The sequence below is a fragment of the Mobula hypostoma genome, chromosome 7, assembly GCF_963921235.1.
Source record: "Mobula hypostoma chromosome 7, sMobHyp1.1, whole genome shotgun sequence".
Classification (NCBI taxonomy): domain Eukaryota; kingdom Metazoa; phylum Chordata; class Chondrichthyes; order Myliobatiformes; family Myliobatidae; genus Mobula; species Mobula hypostoma.
Window position 1 is genome coordinate 163,696,027 of NC_086103.1, and position 20,378 is coordinate 163,716,404.

At 39.9% G+C, this 20,378-nt stretch overlaps 1 protein-coding gene across 2 annotated transcripts in view; it reads right to left on the reverse strand.

The window, feature by feature from the left end:
* tmem131 (transmembrane protein 131) overlaps positions 1-20,378 on the reverse strand; it is a 191,722-nt gene that overhangs the window by 72,810 nt on the left and 98,534 nt on the right. The window contains exons 5-7 of one of the 2 annotated variants that reach the window (XM_063054491.1): positions 9,193-9,316; positions 3,962-4,078; positions 3,209-3,331 (exon numbers count right to left, since the gene is read on the reverse strand). In XM_063054491.1, coding sequence (XP_062910561.1) covers positions 3,209-3,331; positions 3,962-4,078; positions 9,193-9,316 — 364 coding nt within the window. The remainder of the gene's footprint in view (positions 1-3,208; positions 3,332-3,961; positions 4,079-9,192; positions 9,317-20,378) is intronic. The other variant, XM_063054492.1, reaches the window with a different exon arrangement.

Below are 20,378 nucleotides of genomic sequence, written 5' to 3' on the forward strand. Positions count from 1 at the left end.
AACTTCTTGGCCGCAATGAGCAAAGGTATGTTTGGAGAAAAAAAAGGGAGTAGAATTTCATGAAAAGAACACCTCTCCAACTGTTAAGCACGGGGGTGGATCGATCATGCTTTGGGCTTGTGTTGCAGCCAGTGGCACGGGGAACATTTTACTGGTAGAGGGAAGAATGAATTCAATTAAATACCAGCAAATTCTGGAAGCAAACATCACACCGTCTGTAAAAAAAACTGAAGATGAAAAGAGGATGGCTTCTACAACAGGATAATGATCCTAAACACACCTCAAAATCAATAATGGACTACCTCAAGCGGCACAAGCTGAGGGTTTTGCCATGGTCCTCACAGTCCCCTGACATACACATCATCGAGAATCTGTGGATAGACCTCAAAAGAGCAGTGCATGCAAGACAGCCCAAGAATCTCACAGAACTAGAAGCCCTTTGCAAGGAAAAATGGGTGAAAATCCCTCAAACAAGAATTGAAAGACTCTTAGCTGACTACAAAAAGCATTTACGAGCTGTGATACTTGCCAAAGGGGGTGTTACTAAGTACTGCCATGCAGGATGCCCAAACTTTTGCTTCGGGCCCTTTTCCTTTTTTATTATTTTGAAACTATAAAAGATGGAAATAAAAAAGTTTTCTTGCTTAAAATATTAAAGAAATGTGTCATCTTTAACTTTATGCCTTTTGGAAATCAGTTCATCTTTTACTCGCTTAGCTATTCACAGTAACAGAAATTTTGACCAGGGGTGCTCAAACTTTTGCATGCCACTGTATATGAAAGTGTATCTTACTTAAGAAAGAGGTTAATCAAAATCACTGAAATTACCCAACCATCACTAAAATATTCTAACTTACATTTCTTTTCAGCTATGACTTTCTGAATGCAAATCTACAACTTTTGAATCATAAGTATTATCGTCAGGTAAACACATTTACGATACATGTGGAAGATTTCAGGAAAACTGAGTTGAAAGCTTTTGAGTTAATAAAATTAGTTTCTTTGATCTTGTATCCTCTACCTATTGTAAAAGCAGAAAATACTGTTCAGCAGGTTTGCTGACAGATGGAGTGGATGTAAAATTAATGATTTTTTTGATGTGCTATTGTTGCCTGTGTAGTTAAGCAGTCTCTTTCCAACTTCTGAATTATCTCAGCTGGTAAAAATCAAAACTGAGAGTCTGAGCTGATAATGAACTCTGGCCCAAGCTTTGACCAGTTTAAAAAAATATATCTAGAATGGTGCTTTTGCCCATCAAACATCAGGTGCAATATCAAATAATAAAGGAGGTATCATGTTTACATACAAAATTTGTGAAACAATAACTAATTTTCAGTGAAAAGTTAGAAATAACCTTGTTCAACACCTTAGAGGTTAAATAGCCAAACATTCAAAAGGAACAATGAAAATGGCTTCAAGTGCAATACTTGAGCAATCTGCCACATTCTTCTGGACATCGTTGTTGTAATGTGTAGTTATTTGAGTTACTGTCACCTTCCAGTCAACTTGAAGCAGTCTGGCCATTCTCCTCTGTCCTCCTTCATTAACTAGGTGTTCTCGCCCAAAGAACAGCTCGACACTGGATGGTTTTTGTTTTCCCACGCCATTCTCTGTAAACTCTACAGACTGTCATGTGTGAAAATCCCCGGAGATCAGGAGTTACTGAGACACTCAAACTACCCTGTCTGGTACCAACATGGTCAAAGTCACTTAGACCATATTTCTTCCTTATTCTGAAGTTTGGTCTGAACAATTGAACTTCTTGACCATGCCTGCATACTTTTATGCATTGAGTTGCTGCCATGTGATTGGCTGATTAAATAGTTGCGTTAACACGGAGGTGTACAGGTGTACCTAATAAGGTGTATATGCACTCATCTCTGTTTCAGTGGACGACAAATTAAGATTTTCATTTTAGAAGTGCTGCCATTTCTCCCACAATGGAGAACTTGGTATCCTCCAAGGGGTTCTTAAAGCATTTTCTTTTCTAAAATCCCTGCAATATCATAAATTCTGGGCTTTTCAAACACTTTGCAGTTGAGCAGATGTGATTTGTAAATTCAAATACCCAAGGTCCTCCAGCTACTGTGGTTCTTATACATCTTTGTTCAGTTTCAATTTTGCTACCTGCGCACTTCTTGGTCCGTGAGCTCTGCTACTCAAAACTTTCCTCAATTGTAAAACTCAAGTTACAATTATTCTGTTTCCATGGTGGATTTCAAACACCCATTCTGGTTTGTCTTATTGGTCATGAATTTAAATGCTAGGGACTTGGTGCAACTGAGCTAGCTAGTTTGGGACTGGTGGTATTTGACTTCACTTCAAAACAGAACAATCACGACATCTCAGATTTTCTCCACTTCAATGTGCTACAAATTACCATTGAAAGTATTAATTTTTTGGCAGGGTGGGAGGTGGGTGGTCTTTATAGGAAAGACTGTCAATGATCATTAGTCAAGGACAAATTATCACAGGCTTAAGTAAACTATTAACCAGTTTTAATTTTTGACGTATTAGCATTGCTCAGTCATTCAGCACAGAGTCAAGCCGCCCTGCCAGAGTACGTAATGACCAGTAAGCACACACTTACACTAATCCTACATTACTCCCATTTGATTCCCTCTTTGTTTCTGTCAACTCCTCACAGATTCTAGCATTCACATTTGCTATTGAGTTAAACAATTTACATAATCCTTGCTATTAAATTACTTTATAAAATGACATGGTACATATTTGCAATTTTAGATTACTTCATCAAACGTAGCCATTTATCACAACTTCAATTAGCAAGATTTCTTGAGTAGCAAGCTATTTCATTCAACTATTGAATAAATACTGCTTTTTGATTTGTAACATATTTTAATTTGGATGGGGGAGGCAGGGAGGGACATAAAAATTAAATACGATGAAGAGTAATCCACACTGCTTTAAATCAACATCTGAATTGAATCCTTTGTACATTCTTCTCCCACATAGTCAATGTTCCAACGAATCAAATTATTTGTGCTAAAGTCTTTGATTACGAGATTTAATATGAAAATTCAACAGATGATTCTGCTGTAGAGATTGGCTAGACTTCATCTTTAAGAACCCAGAAATGCTGGTCTTCCATGGAAGGCAACTTCAAGAATGGGTACTCAGGTCTTCAGATCTGAATGTTAATACAAACACAACCACCGTCCCATCACACTCTCAATAGACAGCTTACCTGTAAAGGTTCACTGTGAGGGTTGTGTATATTTATTAAAGGTGAAAAACTACTATTTACTGGAACTCTTGCCCCTATAAATGGGCGCAAACGGTAAGGATTAGGTATTCCAACACCAAACACCTGTAATTAGATGTTACAAAAGGATGGTTTACAAAAATGCCAAAGATCAATTAATGAACAGACAGACTATCAATATCAAGATATGCAAACTTCTTGAAGTAGTAACTTACCAAAAGACAAAGTATCTCAGCCACATTACAGTTTATATAGAATAAAATGAACATGAAATAATTTCAGGTGATAAGTGATCAGAAAATGCCTACTCTTTCTACTCACCAAGGAGCACACCAGGAGGAGATAAAACTCTTGAGATGATGCCAGAAGTTAATGATGGAAATTGCCTAAAGGTCAAACTATTTTTGTTGTGTCAAGTTGACACTTAACATGTATGAACTGAATTGAGCAAGGAAGATTTAAAAAAGTTGTAGTTTCTGGAGTTTGTGGGTGGGGGCTTGATGGGTTTGTGAATAGCAATAGTTGGAAAGGATATAGGAAAAGGGAGCCAGAAAGTTGTAGATGAGAATCACTGACATCAACAAAATACATCAGCAAATAATAATTATAGCACAGATTATTCTGCCTTAAGAGAAATTCATTTAGAGGTTAAAGCATTTTAAGCTTTTAACCTTAAATTTTACCTATTAACTGAGTCAAATTTATATTATTAATTAAAATTTAAGATTCTCTTACCTGGTATGTAAATACACCATGAAGTGATGTATTAATAAATAAAGTATTTTCTACATTTCCCACTACTCTTGCAAGAAAAACTACATCAAAAGACGTGTTTCCTCCTGGAGGGATTATCTGGTCAGCAAAACAAAACAAAAAAAAAAAAATGTGAATTAGCTCGTAACCTGTGTAGCTAAAGCAGATTTTGTTGATTCATATACCTTGGACAAATAAGCAGCTTGGCATCAGGCAAGATCGTGGCAGCCAAAATGCAGTTATAATTAGAATTTGCCATTTTGTCTGAGCTGTCAGCATTACATTTCAAAGAAACCGTGTTAGTCCACAGAAGAGATTATAATTGGTTGGAAGTTTGAAGGAAATAAAACCTTGCATCCTTGTTATTTCAAATATATTGGCATTGGTAAGACACCTGAATAATGCCATCTTAGCTTTAACTGCCAGTTTATACATATTACTGTAATATTCTTAAACCAAGTACAAATGCTTATGGAGTCATGAGGTGTAGCAAAATGTCTACAGGCAGTACAATCTGGCAATAGACATGCTGGATGTTTCCCAGATTGTAAACTGAGAAGTTTCTCAGACTGATGTAAACTGATGGAAATGAAAATCAAGCAGCTTCTATAATACTAAATACTGTTATACAAATCCAGTTAATTTTCCCTCAAATTAAGTGCATTAGCTTAGTATTAACTGCATTTTAAGCACTGAATTCCAGAATTGATCTGCTAACATTTTATCACTTTAGCATTTACCATCAAAACTTCAAAATATTCATTAGTCATGAAGGATAAGCTTAAGATCTCACAGTTCAAAATATTCATGTTAATTACAGAAGATAAATACTGTAAAAATCTTAGCCTCAAATTTTTGCATTGATGAATTATAGTCAAAATATCATCATAACCCTAAAAGAACTTGACAATTCTAATTATGAATATGTATAAATAAAATCATTTTTGTAAAATATCTTCACCCATCTTTGATCGTGTTAAACACTCAGTACTGAACAAGAAAGTTAGTCAAAGTTATAAGTTTAGCTTGAACCCATCTATCATCAAACTCAAGGCAGTTACTACAAATGAGCCATGGTTGCCATCTGCTTTACGGTAGGCAAGGGACTGAGTTCATTGCCTATAACAATCTCCAGCTCTTCTCAATATTACTTGGTAAAAGTGATTCTGCACATGCAGAAATCCTGAAGTCGCTAATAATTCAATACTACTCTATGGAGATCTATTTTGCAGTTTTCAACCCTAATCAATATGATTCAGTGATTTGCTGTGAATTTCAAAACAACTAATCTCATTGTAGAAAGCTGAAAATGCTACACTCTGCTCTGCCAAGTACAATTTTCTTTAAAAAAAAATCACTGCTCAGAAAACCCTCTGGCCTTAAATTGATTATTTAAATTGGCAACTCACTGACAAATGCATTTAAACATGTAATTGTTTTAGGTCTTGAAGTAGGGTCTCGACCCGAAATATTGGTTCTTTATTCCTCACCATAAATGCTGCATGGCCTGAATTCCTCTAGAATTTTGTATGTGTTACTCTAGTTTTCCAGCATCTGCAGGACTTCAGTGTTTCATCATTAATTTTGGGAAAAGTTTATATATTTCTACTTTTGTGCATGCTCCTATTTTTATTTCACTAAATGCAAAGTGTTACCAGCCCTCGTCATACTCCACCAACATTTGTCTGAAAATAAGCTTGCTCAATATTAAACCTAGAACCACTTTAATACATTTTCAAAGTAATTATAATGCCACACAATTCTACCACGTATGCTCCCACCAAAGTACTCAAAGCTAATCACAATCACTTGTATGGCGCAGCATGCTGAGATTCAAAGCAGAGTTAACTAAAGTTGACACACAAGGAGAAATGAGAGCAGATGGCTGAAATCTCAGTCTGAAGTACAAGTTTGGAAGGTTTATTGAGGGAATTCCAAAAATTTGGGACTTACCATCTAAAAGTACAGTTGTAAATGTCAATTCAGAGATTCTTAACATGCCAGTATTGATAGTGGTTGGGGATTACAGATGAGGTTGGTAGGACGGAGTGAGGCCAAAAAGGGAAATTAAAGTACAAGAATTTTAAAAGGTGGTGGCTTAACCAAAAACAGTCTTGTTGCAAGTTAGATCATTGCAAAATGAAACTGCACCCTATATAGATCTATAGATCTGCCTTGTCTAATATTTATCCAATGTTTTCATACCAAGACAATTGTACTGGCCTCTACTACTTTACAGTGGTGCTAGAAAGTTTGTGAACTCTATAGAATTTTCTCTATTTCTGCATAAATATGACTCAAAATGTTATCAGATCTTCACGCAAATCCTAAACCTAAAGAGAACCCAATTAAATAAACACATAAAACATTATACTTGTTCATTTATTTATTGAGGAAAATGATCCAATATTACACGTATTTGTTGGAAAAAGTAGGTGAACCTTTGCTTTCAGTAACTGGTGTGACCCCATTGTACAGCAATAACTTCAACCAAACATTTCCAGTAATTGTTGATCAGTCCTGCACATCGGGTTGGAGGAATTTTAGGCCATTCCTCCTTACAAAACTGCTTCAACTCTGGGATGTTGGTGGGCTTCCTTGCATGAACTGTTTGCTTCAGGTCCTTCCACAACATTTCTATAGGATTAGGGTCAGAACTTTGACTTGGCCATTCGAAGGCATTGATTAAAAAAAAATTCTGTTGTCGACTTACTTCAGGTGATGGAGGCCTACGCTGACATTCTCCTGTAAAATGTCTAGACACAATTTTGAATTCATTGTTCCCTCAAAGATTACAAGCTATCCAGGCCCTGAGGCAGCAAAGCAGCTCCAAACCATGATGCTCCTTCCACCAGCTTCACAGTTGGGATGAGGTTTTGGTTTTGGTGTGCAGTGCCTTCTTTCCCCTCCAAATATAGCGATGTGCATTTATGACAAAAAGTTCAACTTTTGATTCATTTGTCCACAGAACATTCTAGAACATCCAGGTAGTCTTTTGCAAACTTGAAACATGCAATATTTTTTTTTGGAGAGCAGTGGTTTCATCTGTCGTGTCCTTCCACGAACACAGACTTTAGCAAGTTTTAGAGATTTCGGCAGGTCTTTTTTTTGTTACCCTTGGGTTCTTTTTCACCTCCTTCAGCATTGCACATTTTCCTCTTCGTGTGATCTTTGGAGGATGCCCACTCCTAGGGAGAGTAGCAACAGTAGTACTGTGTTTCCTCTATTTGTAGACAATTTCTCTTACTGTGGACTGGTGAACACTCAAGTCTTTAGAAATGCTTTTGTAGCCTTTTCCAGCTTCATGCATCTCTACAATTCTTTTTCTAAGGTCCTCTGAAAGTTGTTTTGATCAAGGCATGGTGCACATAAACAGATCTTTCTTGAGAAGAGCAGGCTCTGTCGGTAACCTGACTTCCCTTGTCTTTTTTTAAAATATAGGGCAGGGCACCTCTGTAAGCTCACACCCCCAATCTCATTGATAGGAACACCTGCCGAATAGCTTTTGTAGAAGGCATTACCCCAGAGGTTCACATACTTTTTCCAAAAAATGTTATATTGGATCATTTTTCTCAATAAATGAAGTAAATTTTTTGCGTTATTTATTTAATTGGGTTCTCTATTTAGCTTTAGGACTTGCGTAAAGAGCTGATCACATTTTAGGTCATATTTATGCAGAAATAGATTAAACTTTAGCGTTCACAAACTTTCTAACATCACTGTATATTCTTGTAAGTAAAAATCCTTGCAACACTAAAATGAAATTAAGCTGCATTGAGTCTCTACACATCTTCCCATCTCATCTTATACTAACGATGGAAAAGGGAACCATTTGGTGCATCATACCAATCCTTACAGGAGCAATGCCATTTGCTCCATTCCCCATCTCCATATTTTGCACTAGACCTGCAATTTATTTGCTTACAACTTTTAACTTCTTCTTGCCATTGGCCTGCTCTGAGTAATTTATAGCAAACAAACAACTTGTCTTTGGGATGTTGGAGTAAACCCACGGTCCTAGAGAGAATGGATAAAGATATCAGAATCATCACTGGAATCGTGGGACAGCAGAAACACTAGGCCACCTGTTGCTTCAGTAGACAAGGTTCTCTCAATCCTTTCCTGAAAACTTATTAATTACAGGTAAAAGCAGTGATGCATTCTATTTATGGTTACAATATCTCTTTCAAAATGGAACAGTTGATACTGTGAATGGTGCTAAAAGAGGCCATTTTATACAAATTTCTTTCTCCTTTAATTGCCTTTCTAGATGTCTCAAAATATCTCATGGCCAAACAAAAACTTGCCAACAGCAGCGATGTACAAATAGCCACATAATACCGGTCAGAATTTTTTTAATGACAGATAACAAAACTGGCTAGAAGGCCAGAAGAACTCAAAAGCAATATATGCCAGATTGTGAACATTTGAATTTGAGAAGTGCTAGATATGCTCAGAGGGCTACACAGATCTGTGGTACCAGTAGCATCGGTGGCATTTCAAGTCATTGATAGTACATCAGGACTTTTATACCAGATGCTGGCTGACTTGCTGAACATCTCCAAGAATGGACTTCTATTCTAGTCTTATTAATGGCTTAGATGATCCCATTCAACAAAAACAAAAATGAAAATACAGAAAATATTGTATCTTTAGAAAGGGAACCAGGCTGAAATGTTGACTCAGCTTCCTTAGCCTGATTACCCAAGTATCTTTGTTTTGTTTTTACTTTAGGATTCCAGCAGCTACAGCTTTTGTTTGATTTTCACTTATATAATCACATTGTTAACCACATCAAAACTGACCCAAAACACAACTCTAACCAAGTTTATAGTTGAGAAGCACTGGAGCAAATTTGCCATAGAACTTCAAGATAATTAGAACTGCAATCTATCCACAAGCAATTTCCACTCAACCTCTTCCTAACTAGGGGTAGAAATGTCTTCTTTGTTTTAAAGTGAATGTTCAATGTAATAGTATCTACTTGAGCAGTTTCTGCGAATTAGTGCTGTTTTACTAAACCGCACAACTAATCTCATGACGAAAGGTAGTTTTCATCCTCAGATTGTGATGGCTGTTAATGATACAGATCACACGTGCTAGCTGCAGATTTTTATTCGCAATCATGCAGACAACAGAAATCTTTGCTGATAAGCATATTATTACAGCGGGCATCTTGCAACCATTTTAACAATTACAATTAGAACTCTTACCCTATTTTGAAAAAATGATGCATGAAAGTGTGATGTTGTTGCTGATATCGATACTAATATGATTGTTTCTTCTGTGCTGGGGTTGTGCAAGTATACTTTCTCCATTTTTGGCATTCCCACTGGCCTGTGAAAATATAAACAATTAGCATCAATATTTTGCATGACTGGTTTAGTTAGTATATGAAGAACAGGTACTGAAATCATGTTCACTTGAGAGCTGATAACTTTTAAAATCAAATTTAATACCTTTCAATGCAAAAGACCAAAATGTACTTGCTTCAGCTAAGCCGCTACCCTAACACTGCACCCCTCCATGGTTCTTACAATTGTACTGACCTTTTACAGATGCCTAGGCATCTCATTCCCAGAGACGGGCAGTAAGATACCAAGGCCTCTATGGCAACTACGTCTCAGTGTGCATACCACCGAGTCCTGCCCCAGAATGCACAAATAGATTGTAGCAGGAGATAAGGCTGCAATAGAGTCACAAGGCTTGATAAAGGTTTTAAATTCAAACATTAAAAATCGAGTTTTACTTCCTACATAAACGAATGACGATTCCTGACCTGTACCAGGACTCTACTCTATCACTGGATTCTGCTTCAAGAGCCTGATGTTTGAGGGGTAATAATTGTTCTTGAAACTGGTGGTGTGAGTTCTGAGGCTCCTGTACCTCCTTTCTGATGGTAGCAACAAGGAGAGAGCATGGCCTGGATGGTGAGTGCCTTGATGATAGATGCTGCTTTCCTGTGATAGCCCTCCATGTAGACGTGCTCAGTAGTGGAGAGGGCTATACCCGTGATGGACTGGGCTGTATCCACTACCCTTTGTAAGCTTTTTCATTCAAGAGCATTGATCTTTCCATAACAGGTTGTGCTGCAGTTAGTCAATATACTATCTACTGCAGATCTATAGAAGTTTCTCAAAGTTTTAGATGACATGCCAGATCTTCAAAAACTTCTAAATAGAGGCACTGCCATCCTTTCTTCGTAACTGCATTTACATGCTAGACCCAGGACAGATCCTCTGAAATAACACCAAAGAATTTAGAGTTGCTGACCCTCTCCACCTCTGATCCTCTGATGAGGACTGGCTCAAGGGCATCTAGTTTTATTCCCTGAAGACCATAATCAGATCCTTGGTCTTGTTGACACTGAGTGAGAGACTGTTGTGGCATCACTCGTCAGATTTTAAATCTCCCTTCCATATACTGATTCTTCACCATTTTTGATTCAGCCAACAACAATGGTGTTGTCAGCAAACTTAAGTATGGCATTAGAGCCAGGCTTACCCTCACAGTCACAAGTATAAATTTGTGTGGATGGTGATTGTGAAGGAGACATTGTTGTGGAGTAGATCTTGTCAATTTGAACTGACTGGGGTCTGCAAGTGAGGAAAGGGAGAGGGGATGGCACAGAATATGAAAAATTACAGAAGCAGCTAAATCCAAAGATAATATCTGAGATCAGGGTCTTTACAACTGAATTCAGGATGCTCAGATGCCAGAGTTGAAGCGAGGAGGATTAAAGGGCAGAAGGAGATCACAGTGACTATTTGTTGGAACGGCCAGGTTGAGAGGTAATAAACATGATTGAGGGTTTCAGCAGCAAATAAACTCGAAACTACAATCAATCATTGTTGCAGAAGTGGAATTAGGCAGTTCAGTGGTCAAATATGACACCAAGACTATGAACAGTCCTGTTCAGTTTCAAACGTCTGACATCACAATAGTTCTGTCAAACTCAACATTTGAAATTTTAAAACAGGTCATCTTTCACCATTTAACCACATCATAATCTAAAACTAAACTCTGCTTAGATACGAAATCCATTGCCATATAAACATTAGACTACTTTAAACTCACCATTATCCACAGCCTTTAAATGAAAAGTTACATTTTACATGAATGTTCTAACTTTGCATTTCAGTAATGCCTGGACTGGTCACATTTTTGTGCAAATCATAACACCATAAATCAGGACACATTTAAGTGCAACATGGCAAGAAATTTTAATTTCAGTCAACATTGTTTGGCGGCGGGGGGGTGTGGGGAGAGGAATGGAGGGATGGAATTGGCAGTATGCTTGACAGGCGTGGAGAATCTCCACGCTTCTATTTTAGAAAACTAAAGAGGTTCAGCCAGGCTGTTCTCATATCTTAGCAGCTGGCTCACAAAGCTACATTGGCAGGAGTTCCAAGAACAGTTCTGCTTTCTGCCAAAACTTGTACTTTAATATACATAGAACTCAGAACAGCACACGAACAGGCCCTATGGCTCACAATGTTGTAACGAACTAATTAAGTTAGTAGTCAAATGCCCAACTAAACTAATTCACTCTGCCTTCACAATGTTCCTATCTTTCCATTTCCTACATAATCAGGAATCTTTTTAAAAGCCTCTTGAACTCCTCTACTGTATTTCCTGCTGCCACCACCACCTCAGGCCACCACTAAAAAAATACTTGTTTTGCGCATCTCCTTTGGACTTAACCCCTCACACCTTAAAAGCATGCTCTCTGGTATTAGGTATTTTGACCCTGGGAAAGAGAGACTGGCTGTCCACTATATCAATACCTCTCATAATCACAAGTTTCTATCTGCTCTGTCCTCAACCTCTGCCACTCAAAGCAACCAAAGTAGGTCCAAACTCTCCTTCTAGTGCATGCCCTCTAATCCAGGTAGCATCCTCTTCTGCACTCTCTCCAGAGCTGAAACAATCTTCCTATAATAGCAATCAGAACATTTAAAAAAGTGGAAAAGAGGGAAGAAATAATTTAAAGTAATACCTAGCAGTACTTTAAACTGAGACATATATTCAAATTAAACAGATACAAACAAAATTTGGATCAAGAACTACAATGGCTTAAGGTTTTAAACACAGAACATAGAATAGTACAGCACAGTACAGGCCCTTCGGCCCACAATATTGTGCCGACCCTCAAACCCTGCCTCCCTTATAAGCCCCCACCTTAGATTCCTCCATATACCTGTCTAGTAGTCTCTTAAACTTCACTAGTATATCTGCCTCCACCACTGACTCAGGCAGTGCATTCCACGCACCCACCACTCTGAGTGAAAAACCTTCCTCTAATATCCCCCTTGAACTTCCCACCCCTTACCTTAAAGCCACGTCATCTTGTATTGAGCAGTGGTGCCCTGGGGAAGAGGCGCTGGCTATCCACTCTATCTATTCCTCTTATTATCTTGTACACCTCTATCATGTCTCCTCTCATCCTCCTTCTCTCCAAAGAGTAAAGCCCTAGCTCCCTTAATTTCTGATCATAATGCATACCCTCTAAACCAGGCAGCATCCTGGTAAATCTCCTCTGTACCCTTTCCAATGCTTCCACATCCTTCCTATAGTGAGGTGACCAGAACTGGACACAATACTCCAAGTGTGGCCTAACCAGAGTTTTATAGAGCTGCATCATTACCTCGCGACTCTTAAACTCTATCCCTCGACTTATGAAAGCTAACACCCCATAAGCTTTCTCAACTACTCTATCCACCTGTGAGGCAACTTTCAGGGATCTGTGGACATGTACCCCGAGATCCCTCTGCTCCTCCACACTACCAAGTATCCTGCCATTTACTTTGTACTCTGCCTTGGAGTTTGTCCTTCCGAAGTGTACCACCTCACACTTCTCCGGGTTGAACCCCATCTGCCACTTCTCAGCCCACTTCTGCATCCTATCAATGTCTCTCTGCAATTTTTGACAATCCTCTACACTATCTACAACACCACCAACCTTTGTGTCGTCTGCAAACTTGCCAACCCACCCTTCTACCCCAACATCCAGCTTGTTAATAAAAATCACGAAAAGTAGAGGTCCCAGAACCGATCCTTGTGGGACACCACTAGTCACAATCCTCCAGTCTGAATGTACTCCCTCCACCACCACCCTCTGCCTTCTGCAGGCAAGCCAATTCTGAATCCACCTGGCCAAACTTCCCTGGATCCCATGCCTTCTAACTTTCTGAATAAGCCTACCGTGTGGAACCTTGTCAAATGTCTTACTAAAATCCATATAGATCACATCCACTGCACTACCCTCATCTATATGCCTGGTCACCTCCTCAAAGAACTCTATCAGGCTTGTTAGACACGATCTGCCCTTCACAAAGCCATGCTGACTGTCCCTGATTAGACCATGATTCTCTGAATGCCTTTAGATCCTATCTCTAAGAATCTTTTCCAACAGCTTTCCCACCACAGACGTAAGGCTCACTGGTCTATAATTACCCGGACTATCCCTACTACCTTTTTTGAACAAGGGAACAACATTCGCCTCCCTCCAATCCTCCGGTACCATTCCTGTGGACAACGAGGACATAAAGATCCTAGCCAGAGGCTCAGCAATCTCTTCTCTCGCCTCGTGGAGCAGCCTGGGGAATATTCTGTCAGGCCCCGGGGACTTATCTGTCCTAATGTATTTTAACAACTCCAACACCTCCCCTCCCTTAATATCAGCATGCTCCAGAACATCAACCTCACTCATTTTGTCCTCACCATCATCAAGTTCCCTCTCATTGGTGAATACCAAAGAGAAGTACTCATTGAGGACCTCGCTCACTTCCACAGCCTCCAGGCACATCTTCCCACCTTTATCTCTAATCGGTCCTACCTTCACTCCTGTCATCCTTTTGTTCTTCACATAATTGAAGAATGCCTTGGGGTTTTCCTTTACCCTACTCGCCAAGGCCTTCTCATGCCCCCTTCTTGCTCTTCTCAGCCCCTTCTTAAGCTCCTTTCTTGCTTCCCTATATTCCTTAATAGACCCATCTGATCCTTGCTTCCTAAATCTCATGTATGCTGCCTTCTTCCTCCTGACTAGATTTTCCACCTCACTTGTCACCCGTGGTTCCTTCACCCTACCGTTCTTTATCTTCCTCATCGGGACAAATTTATCCCTTACATTCCGCAAGAGATCCCTAAACATCGACCACATGTCCATAGTACATTTCCCTGCAAAAACATCATCCCAATTCACACCCGCAAGTTCTAGCCTTATAGCCTCATAATTTGCCTTTCCCCAATTAAAAATTTTCCTGTCCTCTTTGATTCTATCCTTTTCCATGATAATTATAAAGGCCAGGGAGTGGTGGTCACTATCCCCCAGATGCTCACCCACTGAGAGATCTGTGACCTGACCCGGTTCATTACCTAGTACTAGATCTAGTATGGTATTCCCCCGGTCGGCCTGTCCAGATACTGTGACAGGAATCCATCCTGGACACACTTAACAAACTCTGCCCCATCTAAACCCTTGGAACTAATCAGGTGCCAATCAATATTAGGGAAGTTAAAGTCACCCATGATAACAACCCTGTTATTTTTGCACCTTTCCAAAATCTGCCTCCCAATCTGCTGCTACCAGGGGGCCTATAGAATACCCCCAGTAGAGTAACTGCTCCCTTCCTGTTCCTGACTTCCACCCATATTGACTCAAAAGATGATCCTGCTACATTACCCACCCTTTCTGTAGCTGTAATAGTATCCCTGACCAGTAATGCCACCCCTCCTCCCCTTTTTCCGCCCTCTCTATCCCTTTTAAAGCACTGAAATCCAGGAATATTGAGGATCCATTCCTGCCCTGGTGCCAGCCAAGTCTCTGTAATGGTCACTACATCATAATTCCATGTATGTATCCAAGCTCTCAGTTCATCACCTTTGTTCCTGATGCGTCTTGCATTGAGGTACACACATTTCAGCCCTTCTACCTTACTGTCTTTACACCGTTTATTCTGCTTCTCTTTCCTCAAAGCCTCCCTGTATGTTAGATCTGGCTTTACTCCATGCACTTCTTTCACTGCTCTATCGCTCTGGGTCCCATCCCCCTCGCAAATTAGTTTAAACCTCCCGAACCATGCTAGCAAACCTACCTGCAAGGATATTGCTCCCCCTCAAGTTCAGGTGCAACCCATCCAATCTGTACAGGTCCCACCTTCCCCAGAAGAGATCCCAATGATCTAAAAATCTAAAACCCTGCTCCCTGCACCAACTCCTCAGCCACGCATTCAACTGCCATCTCCTCCAACTCTTACCATCTCTGTCACGTAGCACTGGCAGCAATCCTGAGAACGTCACCCTTGAGGTCCTGTTCTTCAGCCTTCTGCCTAATTCCTGAAACTCACACTTCAGGACCTCATCCCTCTTCCTGCCTATGTCATTGGTCCCAACATGTATCACAACTTCTGGTTGCTTTCCCTCTCGTACCAGGATGTCGTGCACCCGGTCAGAGACATCCCGGACCCTGGCACCCGGGAGGCAACAAACCATGCGGGTGTCCTTCTCACGTCCACAAAATCTCCTATCTGCTCCCCTGACTATAGAGTCTCCAATGACGACAGCTCTCTTCTTCTCTTAATTTTCTATTAATTTCACTCCCCACATTTAATAATTTCAGGACTAATCTATTATTTATAATATTAGTATTAGCATACCTCCTTCAAATAAAATTCTGATAGGCTGAAGTTTGTAGTAGACGATCCAGTCTGTCTTAGCTTGGACATATATTCGAGAAGCCAGGTGACCTACTACAGCCTGTTCTTTGATACAAGTTTTAACACGAGAAACTGCATGCCTTTTAAGTTTGGAAGAGAATTTTTTCTCCATTTACCATTTCATTCTGCTTGGCAAAATGGGTGAAGCAATCATTTCAGCAGGAGTGAACTGGATTCAAGTTACATAGCAAATAGACAGTATATTTAATGTGTGCCTTGATCCCATTTAATTACTTCATACAGAAATTGATAGCACTGGTGAGGCCTCAATTGGAGGACTGAGAGCAGTTTTGGGCCTCTTATTTTAGCAAGGATGTGCTAACACTGGAGAGGATTCAAAGGAGATTCACAAAAATGATTCCAGGATCAAATGGTTTGTCATATGAAGAGTGTTTGATGGCTCTGGGCCTGTGTTCACTGGAATTCAGAAAAATGAGGGGTGACCTCATTGAAGCCTATTCAATAGTGAAAGGCCTTGACAGAGTGGATGTGGAGAGGATGTTTCTTACGATGGGAGAGTCTAAGACCAAAGAACACAGCCTCAGAATAAAAGGGGCATTCTTTTAGAACTGAGATGAGAAATTTCTTTAGCCAGAGTGGTGAATCTGTGGAAATCATTGCCACAAGCAGCTATGGAGGCTAAGTCTTTATGTATATTTAAGGCAGAGATTGACAGATTCTTGATTAGTCAGGCCATGAAACGATATGGGGAGAAGGTTAGGAGATTGGGGCCAAGAGGAACAATGGATCAGCTGTGATGAAATGGTGGAGCAGATGCAATGGGCCAAATGGCCTAATTCTGTTCCAGTAACTTGTGGTCTTGTATACATATTTTATATTCTATTATATATTACATACATAATTTAACAGATGAATAGACTAGAAAAGGTACATCAAGTTTTAACTGATTTAAAGACAGTAATGACAAAAATCAACTGGAAAACAGCTAGCAGTTGCAACTTTAGACTTGTTTTACCATGTCACCAATATTAATTCTCCAACAACTTAGTATTATTGAAATTAAAACATGATAGGGATAAATAGCAACACCATGACTATAATGATCTGATATTTTTGAACAGTGTTTTTGCTCACGCAAAACAATTCTTGACAGGAAATGATAGCCATATCTACAAGTCTTCTGAAGATTCTTTCTCCCCAAATACACATCATGTGGAAAATCCACCTTACATAAGAAAATGTGCTCTAATTTTCAAATTACACTCAGTGACTACTTTATCAGGTACAGGAATGGATCCCGGTGTGGTCTTCTGCTGCTGTGATTCATGCACTCAAGGTTCGATGTGCTGTGCATTCAGGGATGCCCTTCTGCACAGCCCCGCAGCAAGGCATGGTTATTTGAGTTACTGTCAACTTGAACCAGTCTGGTCAGCCTCTTCTGATCTCCCTCATTAACAATGCATTTTCACTCACAGAACTGCAGATCACTGGAGTACTTGTTTTGTTTTTCTGAAAAATCTAGAGACTAGTGCATGAAAATCCTAGATCAGCAGTTTCAGAGATGGTCAACCCACCCCATCTGCTACCAACAATCATTCCACAGTTAAAAGTCCCTTAGACCACATTTCTTTCCCATTGGTCTGAATAACAACTGAGCTTTTTGACCACGTGTGCATTCTTTTGAGAACTGAGTTGCTGCCACGTAATTGCCGATTAGATATTTGCATTAACGAGCAGGTGCACAGGTGTACCTAATAAAATGGCAACTGAATGCATATTATACTCCATACAAGAACTTGTTTTCACACAGTACCAATTCAAAAGAAACTATCATGGGCATCTGAATTCAAGAGCAAACCATACAAGGAGATAACAGAACAAATAAACAAAGCTTCCTTTAAAAAGTAGGTTCTAAGAATCCTAAAGGGGATGAGGAGAGATGTAGAAGGGGAATTCTAGAGCAGAGAGCCTTGGTATGTTTTGCAGGAGATTGAGAATAAGGGCAAGGCTACGGAAAAATTTAATTTTAAAATAAGCCACTTCTTAATCAGAAGCAGACCTAGGACAATGAGTACAGAGGGTGATGGGTAAATGCAACATTTCAAGTTAAGATGCAGCAATGGTTTCTGTAGATGTATTGAAGCAAGATGCAGTTCAGCATCAGAAAGTAGAGGAGTTGGGTAGAGGGGGACATCTGGTTTGGAAATTGATGCTGCCCAACAGTGCTGTGAAAGATTAGAATAAGTGAAAATAGATGCTAGTGAAAAAACTTCTTCAGCCCCAATCTTTACAAAAGGTACAAATAAAAGTCATTGACCATTCTGCTCTGCCATTCTATAGAAAGATCTTTCACTTCCATGACATTCTCCCATCCAACTTTACACGTAAACTCTAATAGATTCATTCTGAATGAGGGGCTGAGGCTGAGCCTCTACACACTTTTAGGGAGAGAATTACAAAGATTTGCTGCACTCAGCAAAGGAATTCCTCACCTCAGTTCCAGATGGCCTACTCCTTATTTCAAGACTTCATGTTCTCCATATCAACCCTGCGAAAACCTCAAAATTTTATGTACAGTTCAATATAGAAACAGAAAACCTACAGCACAATACAGGCCCTTCGGCCCACAATGCTGTGCTGAACATGTATTTACTTTAGAAAATACCCAGGGTTACCCATAACCCTCTATTTTTCTAATATGATCATGGTTTATTTACTTAATGTCAAATACAATCCAAGTCTTATTTAGTCTCACTTCATCGAGCAGCCCACCATTTCAGAAAATGGTCTGGTGGATCTTCCCTGGACTTCTACTGCAAAAAATACATTTTATTTGGAGAAGACCAAAACTGAACTTCACTTTCCATCTGTGGTCTCACTAGAGCCCTATACAATTGTACTAAGTCACCTTCACTCTTACATCTGTCCTCAAGTCATGTAATAAAAGGTTAATGCCCATTTGCCCATAAAACCTGCCAATGACTTCCAATTAATCTAACCCTCTTCTCTGCACATTGCCTACAACTCTTCCTCCCTTTGCATATCATAAGGCCATAAGACATAGGAGCAGAATAAGGTCATTCAGCCCATCGAGTCTGCTCCACCAGACTGGTAGACCATGTGAAGGAGAGGCATGCATTTTCCAAAGGACCTTAACCTCCTCAGGAAGAAGAGGCGACTCTGGCCTTTCTTATACACAACCTCTGTGTTGGTACTCCACTCAAGTCTATCATTCAGGTACACTCCCAAGTACTTGGAGGTCCTCACCGTCAAAATTACAGGGTGCAAGTCCTGAAGCTCATGTACCTTCTACCGGACGGCAGCAGTCAGAACAGTGCACAACCTGGGAGGTGGTGATCTTTAATGATTACTTACGACAGTGTTTCATGTAGAAGTGCTCAATGGTTGGGAGGGCTTTACCCATGATGCACTAGGCTGAGTCCACTAGCTTTTGTAGGATTTTCCGTTGAAAGGCATTGATGTTCCCATAACCAGGTCATGACGCAGCCAGTTGATGCACTCACCACTACACATCTATAGAAGTAGAGGTGCTGTCATGCTTTCTTTGCAATTACATTTACATTCAGGTCCTCTGAAATAGTAACACCCAGGAATTTAAAGTTATTGACCCTGTGCACTGAGGACTTGCTCATGGACCTTTGTTGTTTTTTTTTTCCCCTCTCTTTTGAAGTGTACAATCAATTCCTTGGTCTTGCTGACATCATGAGAGAGGTTGTTGTTATGACACCATTCAGCAAAATTTTCCATCTCCCTTCTGTATGCAGATTCTGATTAAGATTACTAATGCATTCATTATAAATGTAATGTCACGGTGGCCATACTGAGGGCTAGCTTCCAGCTGTTGGATAAACAGAACTTACAGGAAATGAATCTGAATATGGAGTTGCCCATTTAAGGGAGGAATTTCTTCCTTCAGAGGATTGCAAATCCGTGGAATTCTAAGCCAGAAAGTTGTACATGCCAAGTTGATGACACCACGGTTATTGGCAGAATTTCAGATGGCGACGAGAAGGCATAAAAAAGTTAGACCGATCAGTTGGTAGAGATGCACTGCAACCAACCACACACTCAATGTCAACAAGACCAAGGAATTGACTGCAAACTTCAGCAACGGGAAGGGGAAGTCCTCATTGAGAGGTCAGTGGCCAGAGGTCACTGAGAGGCAAGTATAGTAGCTTCAAGTTCCTAGGCATCAACATATCAGACAATCTACCTTGGGCCTAACACATTGATGTAATTGTGAAGACATACTAGCTGTAGTATTTTATTCAGAGTTTGAGGAAATTTAGTATGCCACCAAAGATACTTGTTAAGTTTCCACAGATGTACAGCAGAGAGCATTCTAACAGCAACACAGCCTGGTATGGAGGTTCCAATGCACAGGATCAAAAGAGGCTGCAGAGGGTTGCAGACTCAGCAAACTCCATCACTGAGGCAATCTTCAAGAGGCAGTGTTTCAATAAAGCAGATTCATTATTAAGGAATTTCATCATCCAAGGCATGCTACCATCAGGGAGGAGGTTGAGGAGACTGAAACCCCACGCTCAGCATTTTAGGAACGGCTTCTTCCCCACCCCCATCTGATTTCAGAATGGCTGTGTACTTCATCATTCCTCTTTTGCGCTACTTTTGTAACTTACAGCAATTGTACTGCTGCCACAAAACAACAAATTTCATGACATACATCAGTGGCAATAAAT